Raw genomic sequence first — 23,533 nt, 5'->3', positions numbered from 1 at the left:
TCTGAGTGTGAGAGTTAATACTACTCAGTTGCTCATTCCGAAATAAATAGAGCGACGATTGAACTTTGGACTTAGTAACTGAAAGCCCAACGTCCTAATCACCAAGCTACCGTCTCATAATCAATGACTGCATTATTACGCTTAGTTGTTTGAAGCAGAATTGGCTAATCTATAGAAACCTACCCTGTTTATATTCAAATTATCCGCATCTCATCTTCAAATTAGGAGTATGACGTAGACGTAAGTATATCTCATTAATTTCACAATCAGATCGGGAAGAATAATTTGATTTAGATCACATGATACTCTGTGATTTTTCTGTTTCCTAGATGGTTGACTTTTCCACGCAAACAACCATGAGTACTAGTCATTATATTTTGGCAAATTCATTTGACACATCATCGAAAAGTTACTAAGATAAGCCAAACAGATTTTATAAAATCCAAGTGCTTACGTTTAGAACTCAACATATCTAATGTGAAAGTCCTAAGTCTTGCAACACTGAAGACTGTGAAAATTTTCACGCACACAATCAGTTGCATAAGACTGTAGATAACATTTTGAAGATGTAACATTAAATTAATCTCAAGCCAATAACAAAGTACAAATCAACAAAAGTCATCTATGGACAAATGAAACTAATTATTTGCACAGAGTATAACAGCTGAGGAGGTCATGAATCGATGAACTAACTGTTATAAACCAATTCCTTGGAACACTCAGCCAGGGTTTTTAGTTCTTATGTTATCATGATTACTGGTTTTTATTAGTGGGTTCAGTAAGCAAGTGCAAATTTCTGAGCTCGAGTTTGCGCCAAACTGTTAGTATGGACAAGTGATTGGGCTAGCCGAATTGAAGTGGATGAAGAGAAATTAGAACTCGAATTTTGATTTTTGAAAATCAACTCCTTTAGCCACGACTTGGAGTTTCAGTTAGCAGCTAGCGTGAAGGTAAACACGTATATCAAAGTGGAGCACCAAAAGTTAGCTACCGGTAAATTTCCAACCTAAGGTCTTATAAAATAAAAAATGTCTGACTTAGTACTTTTTAAAACTTGATCGGTCCAACTATAACAAACATGCTTATCTATATACAGATTTACTTGTATTGATTATTAGCTGGCTAAAACAATATATAGGTGAAATAGTGGAAATAAAAACGGATTTCACTACATTGACTTGAACGGATGTAATTGAATCAATACATAGTCTAATGCTTGATACCTTCCTAACAGGCTCATACTATGGATTGATATCAACAAAAAACAGACCAGAAATGTGGAATGACAGTTATCTAATGGATTAAAAAAGAGATCAGATCGCTATCATTAACTATGACGAAACAATTACTTGGACAATGTCAGTTTAATTACATAAGACTCATCACTTGTTCCACAAAATGTTTGACCTATTTATTTATTTTAGAACCATATTGTAATGAAATAATGGAGCACGCGTAATCAATTGAATGAGAAAATATTTGTTTTGTAAATATGACCTTCAGTATATATGGTATGTAGCGCTTTAAATCATTATTAAAGAAAATTGATCAAGTCCCTACACAATATATCATTCATTACTGCTAACGACATTTCATCTAACAATTATTTCATATTCACTGATTGTCAAGTTATTAATAACTAGTACAAATTTACTGACTAAATGTTAGTGAAAACAGATACGATGAATAAAACTTTTCCAGTAGGTGTAACTATGTTGTCACAAGTGTGTTAGATACAGTAATATATATACATATATATAACTAAAGACCATAATCACTGCTATTATTATCAACGATTTAGTTAGGAAGACAGTAATAAAATGTTTTTTTCTTTAAAAAATACACAAACAAAAAGATAATCACAATAAAACTGGATGTGATAAAGTAATGAACAATATATGCACAATAAATATAGGCTTTTCTATAGTATGAAACGTGAACACATAGGATGAGTGAAGAAAGAATAAAGGTAAGAACTTTTAAACCATAATTAAGATCGAATAACTGAGGAATACTGGTGTCAAATCCTACAATTTATCTCTATCGTGCAATTCATCAATTTTGTGTGGTGGTTTGGTTTTTTTTAGTGTTTTCAATTTATTCTCTATTTTACAAGCGACTATAAAAGTACCTTACTATGACTGCAAGGAAGTGAAATTGGTTATGGTTATCTTTTTCTTCACAGAACGCAAAGTTGGTTAAAAGAGGCATACAACAATTGCGACTATAGTCATTCACAAGGTTTTACATTTGCATCAATTAATACAAGTGACTAAACATGATGGCATCGGAAAATAGAGAGAACAGTAGCCAAATTCATCTTTCGACGATATCCTTTGATATGAAGAAACTAATAACTAAATACATTCCATTTAAACTACCATTCAGCCTCACCGACAGCCTTTTGGAAAATATGATCCCGACCATTTATGGACATTATCCCGTCCTTCAGATGAAAACGCCATTTATTTCGAGCTCGATGAATCTGTTGAGAAGGCGGAAAAAAGTGTTTTTCAAGAGATGAATGACATTACAAGGTAGCTCCACATCAAAATACAGCAAAAGTGATTTCAAAATATTTTGGTTTACAGGTTCTAGTAAACCAGAAGTAAGCACTCCGTGATCAGGTGTAGAATATATGAAAGATTGTATCCGCATTAGATAATGTCTAACTACAAAAAATTGTGGATGGACAACCTTGCAGTTATGAGAAACACCACATCTAATAACAACATTGAACGTAAGTAGCTTTGCGACTGTAATTTTACAAGGAACCTTATTATTCAGTTTCTTCTCCACTTCTATATGGAATTCGTTACTATTTACAACTTTCATCTAAAAATTATTACACTTAGACGTAATCAACAATTGTAAGTTTATTTACTCCAGCCTTGAGATACCATTTCAGCGTAACGACTAGTGATACTACATGGTTATTCAAATTAAAGTGAATTGTGGTTATAATTTGAAACAATGGTAACATTGTTATCATATACTTGTTACAGCTAGTCTATATATTACAGGATATTGTAATATAGTGGCCGAGAAATTCCCCTTTACAAAGAGAAATTTTCTCACTAGTATCACCAAAATTAGCAAGAATTTGAATTTTTACGATTTCTTACATGATAAAATCACTATGGAAGTGATTGATAGATCCGAGGGATTTATTTTGAAGTTACTCCGCCTGAATAATTTACAGTTATAGTAATCACAGTTCAGCTAGCTTTACCCAAATATTTGGTAATAAGTTCACAAAGCCTTAATTCACATACCTAATCTCAGTATATTTAGTTCATGAATCTCTACCTCCGACAAAGAAGTTGGAATCCATAGTATAATTTACTCATTTCAGAAGAGTAGTTCTTAAGCAAACATAAGTTCTCGGTATTTTTTCCAAGTAAATTCACAACTATTAATGGTAACTGAAAAATTTTAAACACCAATAAGAATTATCGTTATGTACAAAAAACGGTGAGGATCCCACAGACGTATATAAGTAAACACTAAGTGTAACTCAACAACCAATTACAGACTGTAGCCATAGCTCGTCTGGGGACCGATGTTATTTCCAGATTGCTCAAACCAAAGTAAGCGGAGATCTTAAGTGAGGTGTTTCCCTCCTGATTTTAAGACTGATATGGGCAGATATCTAACTTGAAAATATCAAGTTATTGGAAGGACCAACCATTATAACTACCTTAGAAGTTCCATCAGGTCTTAGGTCTAATGAAATGTCGACGAGTGTACAAGAATATCGTCGGCCTTTCACAAACTTACATATCCGACATAAATTAGGTTTTTGTCCGCCTATCAACAGGATGTATACATTGCATAAAGTTCATTTGTATTAATTTACGGGTGTTAAATATGGCCTGCAGAAGTAGAGAACATATGGTGGCACGTAGTTAATCACATATATCGTAGAAGTATTCCTAGCATTTAGTGAAGCTAATGAGTGGATATGAGTAATTTCTTATTGGCCTAATTCACCACCTACGTGAAAAAACAGAAAACTTATCAGTTGTTCTAAATTCCTATCGGAACTCACCTTATCATACTGACAAACAACAACATTATCCGATTCGAACAGCACTTCAGGTTCTTCATCACTCACATCATCCTCTGAATTCAAAGGTTCTTCTTCCTCATCTTCTTCTCCTTCCTCTTCTGCTTTTAGAGGATCTCCTTCAAGGAATTCCATCTGATCTGGAACACCGAGCTCTGATTCAGTTGGGGATGAAAACTGTTTTGTTATACGACTGTTCTTAGGACTGACTGGATTCCTATCTTGTTGTGGACGCTGTTTAAGTTTTTGCTTCACTTGATCCAATTTTCGCTTAGGATCAACAGTATTTTCGTAGTTTTCTATGGATAGTTCGCTGTTAATGATCAATACAAAATAACTAGAGTTTAGTGATATTTTAAACAAAAGGGTCGTTGAAACTCATACCAATAATCAGGAGAAACCCCAACTACCATACAACATAAAGTAAAAGCTGCAAAATATGAGTAGCGTCACGAAAATGAACATTTTAAATCCAAATCACTTAAAATGTCTGAAACACAAAGAAACAATTAGAACACTGGACGGTCAAATAAATGTCTCACTGAAGGTGAACGCAATGGAACCAAATAAATAATTATACTATAGCAACTAGGATATTACCACTGCGTTTTAGAAGCATCAGTTGGTGAAATGCGTTCGAAACCAACCTGAGGTTAATTAGTATGGAATATATTCGACCAAACTGTCGTACTTGCAGGTTATGGTAGAAAACTCCAGTTCGACCTCCGAAAATAATACACCAGACGTAAAATACTACGAGTAAAAGACAATAAAAATCTGAAACAAGTTTTATTTGATTCAAGGGACTTCACGTCCGTGCAACAGGCTGTTTAACATACAGGTGTGAAAGCTAAGATACAATATCTCTACCTGACCTTCTAGATCGAATAGGGTGGATATTTCGGGCCTAAAATGTTATGGATAACTAAGTTTTAAAAACCTAGGGTATCTTGAAATACGACTACTAGTATCTTGCTACATAGTACACACTCAGGTAATGGTATACAGTTTATTTCATGTCAATAATTAGGCATGAATTGACTTACTTTGGGTTGGCCGGTGTATTGGTAGTAGTTACTATGTCTGGATCTTCGCCATCATCACAACCCTCAGATTCATCTGTATCTGTATTCTTCCCGTGGTATGGTGAAAGTCGTCGACGTTTGGAGGCAGGTGTTTGTGCAGTGTGAAGTGAATGAGTAGCTAAAGACTGTTGTCCAGGGCGTAAGTGACTTTCTGGGACTGACACGGAAGGTGGGGTCATAGGAGTGGGTGGGGCACTTACAAGAGGTGTGCCGCCACCCATATCTCTTGGAGTATCCATCACATAACGACTAGTGTTGTAGTGAGATAAAACAGACGAGTGTGGGGTGAAACCAGGAGTAGCAGGGACTAAGTCATCATCATCGTCATCATCATCTTCTAGATCTGAACCATGATGGGCATGGGATGCAACACTATCATTATAATTGTGCTGTCCACTATTCTGATTCTTCCGACGCCCATGTACACTCATCGATTGTGATACAGGAGTATCACAGAACTTTTCATCATCGCTATCATGGACACCATCGACCTGTGTCTGTAACAGTTAAAAGTAATTTATGGGTAAGAATTATATATACAACAGACCATAAATAATCGAAACCAAAGTTATGAATCCTAATAACTATCATATCTCACTACAAATGTCCCATTTTTAAAAGAAAAGTGAGTTGAGTAATCTGTAGCACTGATGAAATAAGGCTGCAATGGGTCGTATTGCGAAATATAGAAACCCTGTGTTATGCATTAAACAATACATTATCGAAGCTTTATTCACTGCCCAAACGGTACCAAACAAGTATAGTATACAAATTATTTCTATACACATGGGATTTCATCTCGCTGCGATATCACGTTTTACGAATTGTTATCAATTAACACCAGATAAATTTGCTTAGGAAATTACGGTTTATGCAAATAAAGGAGTGAAGGTATAACCATTATTAAAGCATGAAACAATAAAAGGAAATGGCACATTATATTTACTCTTTATCGGTGGTCAAAATGAGTCACTAGAAGTTGATTTCAACTCCACTGAGCTCAAGAAATCAATTCCAAACAAGTGGAAATCTCTACTATTTGTACATATCCCAGTAAATGACAGTCTATACAAAAGAAAGTTACAACTAGAAACAAAACCTTGAAAAATACTTTCAAGAGAAAAATGCTTAATTTGATAGGAATCTACTAGAAACATAACTTTATGTGTCATTACACGAGTAAAAACAAAAACACGTCTCTAGGGTTTACTAACCGCTAAATGATGCATTCAAAAAGTTTTAGGAACATTACTTTCATAAAAACCACCGCTATTTCAAAAATATCTAAAACCATAAAATAACAAGATATTTTTCGCTTAATTATAAAACGAACTAATTCTAAGTAATAACTAAAGGTAACGTTTCCATGAATATAGACCTCTCCGAGTTGAGGACGTTAGACGACTCTCTGTGTTTGATCATCGTTGTCTCCGAAGGATTGCTGACATCCAGTGGCAAAACCATGTTAGTAATGCAGAGGTCCGGCATCGTGTGTTCGAGCACAGAGACGATAATGCAATCAGTGTCACCATCTTAAAACACCGACTTCGGTGGCCTGGACATGTTCTACGAATGTCGTCCCAGAGAATTCCACGTCGTGCATTATTTGCCGACGCTGGGACTGGTTGGAAAAAGCAAAGGTGGTCAGTGTATGACATGGTGTCGTGGTATGAAAGAAAGCTGCAAAGGACTGGCTCCTGTCGGTCCTTCACGACTCCATGGCTGGGGTCCGAGAGATAGTGCTACACAGTGGCTAGAGACGTTATCAGATATGGCTCAGAATAGAAGCCAGTGGCGATCCTGCTGTAACCTTCTTTTACTTTCTTCGTAAAAAGTGGTTGTATCTTCCTAAACTGAAAGATTTCTTCTGATTGTACCTTTGCGTTCCCTCATTATTACCATTATTATTATTACACTACCTTACACCAATCTCTTCGTTATTGTTCTCTTTTTCCACGCTCCTTACCTTTTTTCTTTTTCCTTCTCTTTAAATTCTCAATGTTTTGTGTGGCGCATATATATTTGGCGCACTCTCGTACCAATATTTATGTGTTCAAATAATAATAATAGTAATAATAATAACAATAATAATAAAGGTAACGTATTAAAATGTATCAGCTAAACAAAAAAGGTGGCTTAGTAAACTATAACTAATATTCTTTGGACTCAACTGAAAAATATTGAAAAACTCACTTGTTTAAACTGCCCAATGTCTGAAATAGTAAAAGGTTTGGAATCAGAAGCCATGGAATTGTTGGTTGCCACACTTGGGTTACCTATATACTGAGGAACAGCCAGATGAACACCAGGTTGACGGACTGCTGTTAACGGCTGAGGGACGAGATAAGTCTGTTGGCCGATTTGTACAAGATGTCCTGTAAATGATACATGAAGAATATCAATCGAATTTATTTTGATTATCAAATGTAAAATATTAAATATATAACTTTAGAAAACTTAAGATGAGTACACAAATCTACTGACCTGTAAGACCTGAAGGCAGTGTGGCGAGCTGGGGTGTTGTAACTTGTTGAACGTTAGTAGTTGCAGTAGGTCTTGATTGAGCTCCACTTGGATTGGAAGTAAGCACAGCGGGAAGAACGCTGGTTGTTTGAGGCTGCTTTTGTGTTTGCGACTGAGCTGGAAGTATAACTGAGGCCAAACACGGAGTAGCCTGTACTGGCTCACGAGATCGCATTTGAGTGGGGACTGAGACAGAAGCCCGTGCTGCAGGTAGTCGCAAACCTGAAAGCGTACCAGGGAGCGCCATGCTTGCTGTTGTCTGATCTGACCCAGTTCGGATGATTGTATTCAACTGCCTCATTGGTAAACCTACGGAGGAATTTCCAGAACTGACGACATTTGGATGGATCTGAAGTTTTAATTGATGAAAAATAGTGATAGTTTGTTGATATGTGCAACATGAAAATCAAAACATGTATAACGATAGTGAATCCCGAGACAGATTTAATGCACCCAAGTTTATCACATATTACAAAAGATCGTAGAATGGTAAATTCATTGCCAATTTATAACAATGATGTCAATATCCCAATCAAGACTCGGATTTTAATAAATAGGTCACTGATTCGAATTCCTCTCCACCTACTCTGGTTTGAGTAATAGGATATTGTCCCCGACTGCCACAGAGTGTGATTTAAAGTGGAACATACACAATTATACAGGGAATTGAGTCACTGGATTAATGTCACACTGGCTATGCAAACCATGCATACGTACCAAAACATGTAATATTGGCTTTGAACTGAGGAATCAATACTCTTGCGCAGACTAAGTTAACTGCAAAAAGAATTATGAGCATCTTATACGTTTAACAGATGAGTTGAAACTGTGAGGAATATGACGAGAAATCAAAATAAAATCTAGACAACGAATAATGGTTTAGTTGAGAATGCAAAGGTCGAAGTTAAAAGTTGGTGCACCTTGAAGGACCACAAATCGATCTTGCACAACGACTCCATCCTCAGTATTATGACAAAATTCGCGACGTTACATGATGTAAATGGGGTGCATAATTAGTTACAGACAAGTATTTTTATGACAAAGCCACATCAAGAATAAGCATTTAAAAACTTGGAACCCAATATAATAGCCATATATATATATGAATACATATAGTACCATGGTCGCCCAATACAGCTGTCAAAGTTACCATATTTTACGCAATTTAAACATTTTTATTACCTGAACTTGAGAACGTTGCAGAAGGTTCAAATATTGTGCAGCACTTCCGCCGACAGGCTCTGGGCTAAAGACGTGGGTCTCAGCAAGTTTTGACTTCCATAACTAAATAATAGTGAGCCGTGAAACATGTAAAACCTTTTTGAGTTCTTCAAGTATCTGGATATCACCACCATCCTCTACAAACTCATCTTTAACACCACTTATAACATCCTCAATCACATCGTCGTAAAATTTGGCCTGAAAATTGAGAGCGGTAACAAATGAAAGCACAAGATAGGTAAACAGATGATCATTCAGAACTAACCACGCAGGTCATTACGACTGTATAAAGTTTATTCGAGCGTTTGTGCTAGTTACAAAGCAATCGCGAACAACTTCCCAGGACAGAATTATCAGGATCTAAAGCACAACCGACAGTATTTAAAAGTGTAGCCATTATAACATACTTCCACGGGAGAGTATAGAGCTGTGTGTGCACGGGAAACTGGATGAGAACAAGATAATGAGACGACGACTAAATAAAGACATAAGATGCACCTACATCAAATGAAATAGATCTACAGTAACCAGCAACAGAGTAAATGGTGAGACTAAGACAATAGGGTAATAACGACTAGAAGTAATGTCATAAGGATTTGAACTGACAACACGAATCTACACAGCCCGTGCACCGTCACGTCTAAATCAACCGCAGCAATTTAACGCCCAATTTTTTAAATGTTTGCAACGTGGTATGAGCCAGCTGATTTCTGAATGACTGATTCTCAATGTTGGCAGCAAGTCCCAGGGTTTTGACTGCTCTAATCAAACCTTACCAATCCACCAAGCTGCGAGAGTCTTAGTGATGGGCAGGTTATTATTTTTTTCAGTTCTTGTCTGCGTAAGTATCTTCCTTTTATTTCATTTTTATATTCATGTATTTTTACTCCAAGGTGAATGGCCAGTTTAAGGGGACATTTTACATTCTTACCACAGACTAGTAGATTTTCACCGCAACCACAATCAACTTTTTCTTGTAAAGATGCCACAGATATTCAAGGTTTGATGACGATAATGAGGTTAATGAGGTCAGTGAGGCTCGCACCAATGTAGAAGACTTACATAAATATTTGCTTTTGCGATTTGTTTACCACTACGCCTGTCTAATTTATGTGTGTTTATTTCATATGACTCATACATGCGGTGACGCCCACTGATATTCCATATGAATAAGAACTGAGAAGCTTTAGTTTTGTAGCGGTCAATAACTTCCCAAAATAAAGTTGTAAAACAATCTATGTGGATGCTGACCTCATTAGCTTTAATAGGTACCAAAAGCTGAAGATGCTAGGTCAATCACTCACATCAAATCTCCACACAACCATCCGTGAAATTGTGGTGTGTATATGACCTAATAATTCCTTTGTAATTGATGACTGCTTGATTTCGAATTCCAAATATAACACATGATTAACCTGTTTTATTTCTGAGATTCCTCGTTCGCACTGGCGCCGCGATGCAGCCTGTGATGGAACAGTTGGACATACATGCAGACTCTGATGATTTTGATGACTACATGAAAAGGTTAGAAATATGAGCTATGACCAAGGAAGATGTTGACGATGCTAAAATTGTAGCTCATTCCTTTACATTCATCGAAAAAGAAGCATATAGCTTAATAAAGACTTTGACATTTCCAGACAAGCCGATTTCACTCCCCTGCGCATCTCCAACAACTACTGCTAGACTATGTAAATTATACGAGTTCGGACTGCGGTAAAGGGGTGTAGCGGTAAACAAATCCCCAAAATAAATAGCTCTGTAAGTTTTTGACATTGGATGCTGACCACATCAGTTTTGATGGACTCACCTAGATGAAGGCGCTTGGCCATGCATCCGCACCAGATCACCAGTGGGAACGCCGTGCTCAACAACCCCTGCAATCGCTGGCCAGACTAGATCAGACGATCCTCGATATATTGATAGCCTATCAAACATATCTTCGAACCTCCTCGCTTCTGTCTTTTGATTTCACTTGGTGGGTACGCTTCATAATAGGTGTTACTGGTCAAAGCGTTGTCAAACTCCGAATACCTGTAACATCTTCGGGGGAAAATTTTCATAAAATGATTCGTCGGAACATTATGAATTCCACTATTTTACTGCTTTGTTCCAGTCCAATACTCAATCAAGGTAATTCAGATAACAAATGATTGAGAAGTTGCGAATCAGGTCACGAAGACGAGCATAAGTTTGATAACTGCTTGTTCTATGGCAAGATCCATTCATACAATTCGTGTGCATTTTTTTAATTTTAAATGCTTTAAATGTGGTGGGACTGAACACATTCAGTCAGTTTGTAAAACTACGGTTCATTTTGCGGCAATTATGCTAAGTTGAGTGTTTGTAATGATCACATATCTTCATCCATGACTTTGAAAAGCGGTATGAAGTCACATATCAGTCCAGAGTTGAATGGAACTCAGGATCTTTGTGAGACAAAAATTTTTTAATCTATCAACTTATCAGATTTATCAAGTTGTTGTACCAGATATGGTTTGCCTTAATGATTCACATATTTTTGATTGGGCTTCTCACAAATCTGAGCAAAATATGTTGAATTAATCTAATCATGATCGAAAACCTGATGCTATTTTGATGGATGCTGAATTTTATAATGATCCACTATTTTCAATAAATTTGAGGAAGGTCATCCAGAAAAATCAGATTCTGATGTGATATGAAATGTCATCTGTCTTCACAATGGATTTATCTCTAGTGATATCTCTAATGAATGTGACAAATGTGATCCGAATGAGCCGAAATCTAGTCACATTCCTGTATCAGATGTTGAATATTCTCACAACCAATGAATGTTGAGTAGAATCCCTAGTCAGTGGTATGATGAATCAGAGGAAATAGCAAGTTTTCCCGAAGTAGTCAGAGAACTAGTTTCCCCAGATATGGAGTTTGCACAAGCAGAAAATCTAAATCAAATCGAAGACTATCTTAATGGGTATGAGGCAGATGCATATTTTCCATTTGATTGTTTTGCAGATGAATGAAGCCTAGACGAATCACAGGTGTTAATCGTACGTATCAATGCATATTTATCAGCTTATTCTAATATGAAAAGCAAAAGGAATATATATCGTATTTTCCTGAAAGTCGAATTCCCAAGATGGAATGCCTCAAATTATATGCCAGTGTGTATCCCTAATTACTCACATATAGTAATCGAAGTGTGAGATATAATAAGATAGTGCAATTTGGGAACGCCAAACTGGCCATAAGATCGCGACGTAAGGACCCAACATTATTTCATGGGGTAGGATAGTGTTGAAAAGTCGATGATGTAAATTCTAGATATCAGTGGTTTCAGTACACAACCGACATGGCGCTTGTTTAAAATTCCAAGACTCAGGTCAGTTCGTTCCAATTTCAGTTATTAATTCCAATACTAATGACCACATTCTGGATAGTGCAGAGTCCATATCCAATACAATGTCGGACATGCATAGGATTACATTAAGGAGAGGATGTACAGTCGGGTACAGAAACTTAGACTTCAATTTAAGCTATGGCGGATGTGGTGTTTGTATGATCTAATGATTATTTTGTAATTGATGACTGTTTGATTTCGAACTCCAAATATAATATGCTCGTTCGTGCTTATCTAGCATTTCCCGATTAAATTGTGTTATTTCTGGGATTCCTAGTTTGTACTATAGTCCAAATAATCCTAATTATCACCGAACTACATCAGTTACTTTTATTACCTAGTTTCTGTCCTATGTTTCAGTGCCTTAGCATACACACTAAATAATCTACCACTCAATCATTGTCGACTTTCCCATAGATATCCGCATACCGGTGTTGCCATATTCTGTAACATCTGAATTCTCGGTTTTTATTGCGACAAAAACTTTCATTCAAGTTAGCCGATGTTCAGTTCCTTCAGATTTCCGAAGGATTAAAACAAGCAAGAGCTGTCTGCTAAATTTTAAAAGCCCGTCCCCAAATAGTGACAGTCCATGGTTTTCACTCGACAAAAGATTCGACGTGCTGAGAGAAAAATACTCCTTTTATGGTATTTTCGCATATCACTTTGAAAATGTGTGCTCAGTAAGTTTGAAACCATTTGAATTTACACTATATAACCTTCGACGATTCCCTCACTTTTTGTAGCTTGCTGTCTCATGTATTCCCTCTTTTAAGTTACAGAGACGGTTGCGCGTTCCGCTTGCATAAGGTTTTGCATAACCAAGATATTGTCGGCTGATTTAAATTTGGTTTCGCCAGTAAACCGACATGCATCATGTAAAACAATGTTATTTGGGAATAAATTGTTGTTATTATGTTATCACCCAGCTATAGTTGTTACATTACTTTCCTCTTAGAACCGACACCCCTGGGAACATTTGTTTGGTCAACTCATCAAAAAAGCATCAGTTCGGTTCCGCAGCTTAATGGAGAATAAATAATTTGTTCAGTATTTGACCTCCATACTTTTGCCATCAGTGGCGTTGCCTGACCAATGAATATTCAGAGATAGTCTTTCGATGTCGTATACTTTACTTGCTTGTTATCTTAACTCGGCAGCATTTCTTTTCTTTTCGCAGACTATCGAACAGGACTTGTTGCACGTGTCCTCCATGTGGAAATCAGAGATTGCAAGAGAACAAAGGACACGAATGTCAAAAAAAATATCTGAGGAAGTGCTGCTTTAAAGCACGGCAATAGACAAGACGGATATTTCGTCTCATGTTGTTGATAATGCTATTATTAATTTTAAGGTAACGAATATCCATTTATTAACTAGTCCTTTATCTCTTTAGCGCGTCTTTTTGTACTAGAGAATGGTTCCACTGTACAGAACAGTATGTGTAACAGCTTAGGTTCGTTGGTTAAGAGTCGACCCCAAACAACCAAGCATATGCCAAAACAGTATTGTTCAAGTATTCATTCACTTCCTTATTTTTTATAAGCGTTATATTCCCTATTATCTTGTATTGAATGTTGAGAGCCTTTGTTTGTCTGAACAGATAATCCCACGCTCCACTGTGACTGCGCGAAGATCGAAATAAAGACCTATTCACTACTTGTCTGGTTTTTTTTCTGTCAATAGCACGAGGGTTACCTAAAGGCACGAAAGTGGTGAGCCCTTTTTGAACACAAATTTAACCTCATTTCTGTTATTAACATTTTTTTTACTTAATCGTAAAAGTAGACCTGTTTATCCGTAAACTAATTTGAGTACATAACTAGTTTATTCCGTATTATCTTAAGTTATTCGTGTTATAGTAAGCATTTTTCGTGCTAACTTTATTGCTATATTTGTCACATACCTCATGTCAGACTCAATAGAAACCCATAATCTGGAGGATTTGTCACCAGTGGAGATAGACACTGTTATGACTACGAAATCCCGACCTCCAGAATTTGATCGTAGTGATCCTGAGTTGTGGTTTGCTCAACTAGAGCATTATTTCAGGAGACACAATATCAAATCTGAAGGGATTCGCTATAGAGATTTGTGTTCTATCCTTCCTCCTTCAGTCGCCAAAGAAGTCCGTGACTTGATTTTAAGTCCACCATCACCACAACCATACACCATCTTAAGACGAGAGATAATGAACCGTTTATCATTATCAGATAGTCAAAGAATCCAAAGACTTTTTCAAGGTGAGACACTAGGTGATCGGTCGCCGTCACAGTTTTTACGTCACCTCCAAGTCTTAGTGGGTGATAACACAGTGGGTGAAGCAGTCCTAAAACAAGGATGGATACAAGCTCTCCCATGCTACGTCCAACACTATTTGGATGCACAAGATCCTGAAACCTCATTATCTCATTTAGCGCGTATAGCCGATAGAATAATGGAAAGAGGTCCTCCAACTGGATCAGGCACAATAAATCACACACAAAAAGTAGAATCAGCAAAAGACCCCGTCATAGAAGGACTCATTGCGAGTGTTAAGAGTCTCACTGAGGCTGTCACCAGAATGCAAATGGGTCATAGAAACAGGAGCAGGTCACCACAACGACCACGATCCAAGTCACAAAACAGGTCACAAATGTCCAGACAATCTGGGCAGTTTTGTTGGTACCACTGGAAGTTTGGTGTCAACTCAACCAAGTGCATGCAACCATGCGCCTGGCCTAAGCATAATCCTAAGGCAGCGGGAAACGAGTAACCCCTCCCCAGGTCGCGACGACTGAGGAGGGGCGCCTAAACAGTCGCTTGTTTTATGTTAGAGACAGAAACTCTGGCTTGAATTTCTTGGTGGATACTGGCGCTGCTCTTAGCATCATCCCTCAAAATAAAACTGAGATTAGTCGAGAAACATCATCAATTACACTTCAAGCTGCAAATAAAACTAAAATCGCGACATTTGGGCAGAAAACTTTAACCCTAGATTTGGGGTTCAGGAGGCAATTCCCTTGGGTTTTCACGGTAGCCGACTTAGATCTGGCAATACTGGGGATGGACTTTCTAGAGAGATACGAATTTCTAGTTGACACCAAGAAACGGCGATTAACACTAAAAGAAACTTCGTATTACACAAAAGGCAAAGAAAGTCACATCAGCTCTCTTAACTTGATTCAAACTCCTCCAGTAACAACAGCGAAATTCCAAGATATACTCGCGGAATTTCCAAACTTAACTAAACCAAACCCACAGCCTTCTAAAGACAAACTAAAAGTAAGTCACACTATCAAAACGGAAGGTGCACCGGTGTTTGCAAAACCCAGGAGACTAGCACCAGATAAGCTCAAAATCGCTAGGGCCGAGTTTGATTATATGCTACAATTGGGTATTATCCGTCCCTCAGATAGTCAATGGGCATCCCCTTTGCATATGGTCCCAAAGAAGAATGAAGGTGACTGGCGACCGTGCGGGGATTACAGAGCCCTAAACCGCCAAACCGTACCAAATAGGTACCCAATACCTCATATCCAAGATTTCACAAACGGTTTACAGGGTATGAACATATTCACTAAAATTGATTTAGTCAGGGCATATCACAATATCCCGGTGGCTGATGAAGATATTCCCAAGACAGCTATTACTACACCCTTTGGCTTATTCGAGTTTGTACGCATGCCATTCGGCCTGAGAAATGCGGCACAGACATTTCAAAGATTCATAGATAACCTACTTCGAGATATGCCATTTGCGCAGGGGTATATAGACGACTTGTTAATTGCCAGCCCCGATTTGCAATCACACGAACAGCATGTACAAGCAGTGTTGAAAAGACTGGATGAACATGGAATAAACATACATCAAAGTAAGTGTGTTTTCGGTGTTCAAACTTTAGAATTTCTCGGTCACACAATAAGCCCAGAAGGGATTAAACCTATCAAAAAAGAAGTGAATACCATCAAACAATACCCCGTACCTAGTTCTCTAACACAACTGAGAAGTTTTCTAGACCTAATTAACTTTTATCGCAGATTCATACCAGGTTGTGCACAATTAATGCAACCTTTGACAGATTCACTTAAAGGAAAACCAAAAGAATTCAAACTTTCTTCTGACGCCATCGAAGCTATTAAACAGCTTAAAGATAAACTGGCTCAAGCAACTACGTTGATATATCCGAATTCTCTTTCCCCACTTGCTTTGATGGTGGATGCTTCAGATAAAGCAGTAGGCGGTACCCTTAACCAACTGGTTAAAAACGCCTGGAAACCAATTGCTTTCTTCTTGAAAAGACTCGCTCCAGCCGAGACAAGGTATTCTACCTTCGGGCGAGAACTTCTTGCAATCTACCTGACCATTAAACACTTCCGACACATATTAGAAGGTAGGGAATTTATAGTCTCTACGGATCACAAACCACTGACGAATGCATTAAAAGCGAGAGCCGATAAATACTCACCTCGAGAAGTCCGACACCTTGACTATATATCACAGTTCACAAGCGATATCCGACATGTCAAAGGTCAGGACAATCAGGCGGCAGATGCTTTATCCAGACTAGAAATGAACGTGCTACAGCAGTCTACAGTAAACTTCGAGACGTTGAGACACGAACAAGAACAGGACCTAGAATTACAAAACCTACTTAAAACAAACAATTCAAGTCTTAATTTAAAACAGTTCCCATCACCTATCGATGGTATTCTAATTTACTGTGACACGACCAAGGCAATGCCGCGACCTTTCGTTCCCAAAAATATGCGAAAGTTGATACATAATAACTTTCATTCTTTGTCTCATCCTGGCGCAAAAGCTTCAACTAAACTAATCAATGCCAGATATATATGGCCGAATTTACAGAAGGATGTACACAAATGGGTTAGAGAGTGTTCAGCATGTCAACAATCAAAGATTAATCGTCACACAAATTCACCCATAGGTTTTTCTCGCAACCAGGTGCACGTTTTGCCCATGTGCATATCGACTTGGTAGGCCCTTTACCTCGTTCAAACGGTTTTAATTATCTGTTTACATGCATAGATCGATTTACCAGATTCCCTATAGCCATCCCGATAGCGGATATCACAGCAGAAACAGTAGCCAAGGTTTTCATGCAGAACTGGGTAACCATTTTTGGTACACCCATAACAATAACGACTGATAGAGGAGCGCAATTCGAATCCGAACTATTTAATAACTTGGCTAAACTTCTAGGCTCCAATAGGATACGCTGCACTGCATATCATCCTCAGGCTAATGGGATGCTAGAACGTTTTCACCGTCAGCTAAAAACCGCCCTTATATCTCACTCAAACCCCAATCAGTGGACAGAATTCCTACCATTAGTTATGTTGGGAATACGAACATCTGTCAAAACTGACGCACAGTGTTTAGCTGCGGAACTGGTTTTCGGAACAACTCTGAGACTACCCGGTGAATTTGTTAACCCCAATACTAACAGTCAAAAACTTAATTTAGAAAATTATGTAGATCAACTACGGGACCACATGTCTAAACTTAAGCCCATTAATACTCGTGAACAATCGCGCGCCGTATATATACCTAAAGACCTAAGCAATTGCACGCACGTCTGGATAAGATGTGACAAAATAAGAGCACCACTCAGTCCTCCATTTGAAGGTCCTTTCAAAGTCGTCTCAAGAAAATCTAAATATTTCGTGATAGAAAAACATGGAAACATCGACACAGTAAGTATTGATAGGCTAAAGCCGGCTTATCTAGATCATGAACCACCATACGTGTTGTTAGATCGTTTAACTGACAAATCCATTACGGATTCGAAATGTAAAGATGATAAATCTTTACAAATGACTAAAACGGTTCGCTGGGCACATCCGATCAGTCATTCAAGAATGTTGACAGTTTCGGCTGCAGGATAAAATCTAATCACGTAGTTAATCAGACCCTGCATTTACTTAAAAATATTTTTTCCCTCATTCCGTCTCACCTACAACTCCCCAGACCTTTTACCTTTGATATATGTGTTGTTAATATTTTTTTAAAAATACTGGACACATAAGCTAGGTATTCCGCAACGATGGCTGAGGGTTTTAATCAAACTCATATAACTAACACTGGCAAATGCAAAGAATTCAAAAAGCAACCCAGGCGAGTTTTATACTTTCTTATTCTGTTTATTTAACTATGTCGGCTGTACTTCTTATATACCTATATACACTTTTCACGTAGACTGGCTATACATATATACCATATGAACTACTTCTAAAAGTTTTCGGTTGAGGATATGTTTAGTGGCTTGATACGATCAATACTGCTATTAATAAGTGGTTTTTAGACAAAACATTTTGGATTAAACCGTGGTCAAGTACTTATTAAGGTTCTCATCATCTTTTTTCCTAGTTAGGAAACTTATGCAATAACTTAACCAGTTCTCCTTTAGCATGCTTTTTAGTGTGATCATATAACCCATCTTTATTGGCAACATTCAGATTTTTTTAAAAATTTCTGACATTTAAGAATCAATAACTGTGAAAATATAGTACAGTGCGTTACTGTAAGGTTACTATGTTAGCCGCATTGATTCCACATACCTGATTCTAAACACAACTTATAAGGGAACTGTTTAGTAATCATAACATTGAACTGACAATATGAATATAACGGCTATGCTAGCATTAAACCAATTATTATAAGTGGCCCATACAAAGTCGTGGAACTTAACACTACCGTTATAAAAAGACATTTTATGTCAATAACTGATATATATATATATACATATATAAAATGGAAATTTACTAAACTTGTTTTTTTCTATAGTAATAATATTAATGTAAACAAAGAACTTGTACTTTTCCAATATGGCACTTTGACATATCAATCTGTCCTCTTGTCCATTTTTCTCTCATATCTGAGCGACTTACAAGCAACAAACATCGTACTGAAGGTGGGTTCGGTGAACAAAAACGCAGACCCCACACGCACTCGAACTTCTGCCCTCCTGGATGCTAGACCGCGTGCTTAGCCGTTAAACCACATCAGACCACGGAGGAAGTGACTTCAATATTTCCTTACACCAATTAATCACTCATAATACTAATGAGTTGTAGGACTTACTTCTGAGGTGCAGACCAATTCGTTACTTAGATGGAATGACGAAATATTGCTTCAATATAGTCATGCACACATAAATCAAACCAGAAAAGGGTATTTGACACGACTGTAATTGATCCGCATACTCTACACAGTTTTTTTGCTTTTTGACCATATATTCTTTTCCGTTTTGTGGAGTACAATTATGCACCCTTGGTTACGTACCTGGCTATAAAAGGCGGTCGTCATGGGCCCAAGGCCATACATTTAATCGGGTTTGACAATGAGTCCAACTTCTAGCAAGTTTACACTTTTACATATATGCATTATAAAAAGCATTTTTTTGTTTTCATGCTTTATCGTGCACAAGATGGCTACACTATGTCTATTTCCTTCCAGAATACTAATCCGTTTTGGAGGCCAATCACTTACGTGGAACCGAACAATTATCAATTATATTTATGTATTTCCATTTTGTATCTTATTATTTTATGCGAGCAGCGGAGCATTTTTTCAGGTTTGATTGGTTTTCACCATTACCTTTGAAGTAGATTCTTCTTTACTTTTTACTTGAGGGTGACCCAAGAGGCAGGTGAGTAAACACCTGATAGCCGGTCTGAGCATGGAAAAATCGTACCTCACCAACATGGTGTTGGGTAGCCCGCTCGCGGCACGTCCCCAGATATTCTTATTCCACATTCTCACACTCTTTCTCTTGAAAGCACGCAGCAAACCATCAGCGATAGTTGCAGAAGAGATCACATGCTACAAAATAAGATGACAAGCTAGTGAATGAAGAGACATCCATGGACTATCGTTGACAGCTGACAGCGTTAGTCGTCACTGATTATAAGTCAAATAGTGAGCGAGTTGATAATTTTCCCTTTGGCCGAGAAAACAGAACTAAGGTGTTTTCGATAGATAGGTTAATCGAACCGACGTTCCTATGGAAGTCGATTCTAGGGGGAAGCTAATGTAACAGCTTAGGTTGGTTGGTTAAGAGTTGACCTCAAACAACCAAGCATATGCCAAAACAGTATTGTTCAAGTATTCATTCACTTCCTTATTTTTTATAAGCGTTATATTCCCTATTATCTTGTATTGAATGTTGAGAGCCTTTGTTTGTCTGAACAGATAATCCCACGCTCCACTGTGACTGCGCGAAGATCGAAATAAAGACCTATTCACTACTTGTCTGGTTTTTTTTCTGTCAATAGCACGAGGGTTACCTAAAGGCACGAAAGTGGTGAGCCCTTTTTGAACACAAATTTAACCTCATTTCTGTTATTAACATTTTTTTTACTTAATCGTAAAAGTAGACCTGTTTATCCGTAAACTAATTTGAGTACATAACTAGTTTATTCCGTATTATCTTAAGTTATTCGTGTTATAGTAAGCATTTTTCGTGCTAACTTTATTGCTATATTTGTCACATACCTCATGTCAGACTCAATAGAAACCCATAATCTGGAGGATTTGTCACCAGTGGAGATAGACACTGTTATGACTACGAAATCCCGACCTCCAGAATTTGATCGTAGTGATCCTGAGTTGTGGTTTGCTCAACTAGAGCATTATTTCAGGAGACACAATATCAAATCTGAAGGGATTCGCTATAGAGATTTGTGTTCTATCCTTCCTCCTTCAGTCGCCAAAGAAGTCCGTGACTTGATTTTAAGTCCACCATCACCACAACCATACACCATCTTAAGACGAGAGATAATGAACCGTTTATCATTATCAGATAGTCAAAGAATCCAAAGACTTTTTCAAGGTGAGACACTAGGTGATCGGTCGCCGTCACAGTTTTTACGTCACCTCCAAGTCTTAGTGGGTGATAACACAGTGGGTGAAGCAGTCCTAAAACAAGGATGGATACAAGCTCTCCCATGCTACGTCCAACACTATTTGGATGCACAAGATCCTGAAACCTCATTATCTCGTTTAGCGCGTATAGCCGATAGAATAATGGAAAGAGGTCCTCCAACTGGATCAGGCACAATAAATCACACACAAAAAGTAGAATCAGCAAAAGACCCCGTCATAGAAGGACTCATTGCGAGTGTTAAGAGTCTCACTGAGGCTGTCACCAGAATGCAAATGGGTCATAGAAACAGGAGCAGGTCACCACAACGACCACGATCCAAGTCACAAAACAGGTCACAAATGTCCAGACAATCTGGGCAGTTTTGTTGGTACCACTGGAAGTTTGGTGTCAACTCAACCAAGTGCATGCAACCATGCGCCTGGCCTAAGCATAATCCTAAGGCAGCGGGAAACGAGTAACCCCTCCCCAGGTCGCGACGACTGAGGAGGGGCGCCTAAACAGTCGCTTGTTTTATGTTAGAGACAGAAACTCTGGCTTGAATTTCTTGGTGGATACTGGCGCTGCTCTTAGCATCATCCCTCAAAATAAAACTGAGATTAGTCGAGAAACATCATCAATTACACTTCAAGCTGCAAATAAAACTAAAATCGCGACATTTGGGCAGAAAACTTTAACCCTAGATTTGGGGTTCAGGAGGCAATTCCCTTGGGTTTTCACGGTAGCCGACTTAGATCTGGCAATACTGGGGATGGACTTTCTAGAGAGATACGAATTTCTAGTTGACACCAAGAAACGGCGATTAACACTAAAAGAAACTTCGTATTACACAAAAGGCAAAGAAAGTCACATCAGCTCTCTTAACTTGATTCAAACTCCTCCAGTAACAACAGCGAAATTCCAAGATATACTCGCGGAATTTCCAAACTTAACTAAACCAAACCCACAGCCTTCTAAAGACAAACTAAAAGTAAGTCACACTATCAAAACGGAAGGTGCACCGGTGTTTGCAAAACCCAGGAGACTAGCACCAGATAAGCTCAAAATCGCTAGGGCCGAGTTTGATTATATGCTACAATTGGGTATTATCCGTCCCTCAGATAGTCAATGGGCATCCCCTTTGCATATGGTCCCAAAGAAGAATGAAGGTGACTGGCGACCGTGCGGGGATTACAGAGCCCTAAACCGCCAAACCGTACCAAATAGGTACCCAATACCTCATATCCAAGATTTCACAAACGGTTTACAGGGTATGAACATATTCACTAAAATTGATTTAGTCAGGGCATATCACAATATCCCGGTGGCTGATGAAGATATTCCCAAGACAGCTATTACTACACCCTTTGGCTTATTCGAGTTTGTACGCATGCCATTCGGCCTGAGAAATGCGGCACAGACATTTCAAAGATTCATAGATAACCTACTTCGAGATATGCCATTTGCGCAGGGGTATATAGACGACTTGTTAATTGCCAGCCCCGATTTGCAATCACACGAACAGCATGTACAAGCAGTGTTGAAAAGACTGGATGAACATGGAATAAACATACATCAAAGTAAGTGTGTTTTCGGTGTTCAAACTTTAGAATTTCTCGGTCACACAATAAGCCCAGAAGGGATTAAACCTATCAAAAAGAAGTGAATACCATCAAACAATACCCCGTACCTAGTTCTCTAACACAACTGAGAAGTTTTCTAGACCTAATTAACTTTTATCGCAGATTCATACCAGGTTGTGCACAATTAATGCAACCTTTGACAGATTCACTTAAAGGAAAACCAAAAGAATTCAAACTTTCTTCTGACGCCATCGAAGCTATTAAACAGCTTAAAGATAAACTGGCTCAAGCAACTACGTTGATATATCCGAATTCTCTTTCCCCACTTGCTTTGATGGTGGATGCTTCAGATAAAGCAGTAGGCGGTACCCTTAACCAACTGGTTAAAAACGCCTGGAAACCAATTGCTTTCTTCTTGAAAAGACTCGCTCCAGCCGAGACAAGGTATTCTACCTTCGGGCGAGAACTTCTTGCAATCTACCTGACCATTAAACACTTCCGACACATATTAGAAGGTAGGGAATTTATAGTCTCTACGGATCACAAACCACTGACGAATGCATTAAAAGCGAGAGCCGATAAATACTCACCTCGAGAAGTCCGACACCTTGACTATATATCACAGTTCACAAGCGATATCCGACATGTCAAAGGTCAGGACAATCAGGCGGCAGATGCTTTATCCAGACTAGAAATGAACGTGCTACAGCAGTCTACAGTAAACTTCGAGACGTTGAGACACGAACAAGAACAGGACCTAGAATTACAAAACCTACTTAAAACAAACAATTCAAGTCTTAATTTAAA

At 38.1% G+C, this 23,533-nt stretch overlaps 1 protein-coding gene across 1 annotated transcript; it reads right to left on the bottom strand.

Annotated features, from left to right (window-relative positions):
- Window positions 1-723: 723 nt before the first annotated feature.
- Window positions 724-9,966, bottom strand: GTF2A1 (Transcription initiation factor IIA subunit 1). The gene is made up of 9 exons (XM_051212372.1): window positions 9,306-9,966; window positions 9,164-9,258; window positions 8,995-9,096; window positions 8,860-8,961; window positions 7,639-8,026; window positions 7,348-7,529; window positions 5,116-5,651; window positions 4,052-4,382; window positions 724-2,485 (listed from the first exon to the last, which is right to left on the bottom strand). The coding sequence occupies exons 2-9, from the start codon at window positions 9,173-9,175 to the stop codon at window positions 2,378-2,380; spliced, it is 1,761 nt and encodes a 586-aa protein (XP_051073344.1). The 5' UTR covers window positions 9,176-9,258; window positions 9,306-9,966; the 3' UTR covers window positions 724-2,377.
- Between the last annotated feature and the right edge of the window lie 13,567 nt (window positions 9,967-23,533).

Source organism: Schistosoma haematobium, chromosome 1 (assembly GCF_000699445.3).
Source record: "Schistosoma haematobium chromosome 1, whole genome shotgun sequence".
NCBI lineage: Eukaryota > Metazoa > Platyhelminthes > Trematoda > Strigeidida > Schistosomatidae > Schistosoma > Schistosoma haematobium.
This window is presented reverse-complemented; position numbering and strand designations above follow the sequence as displayed.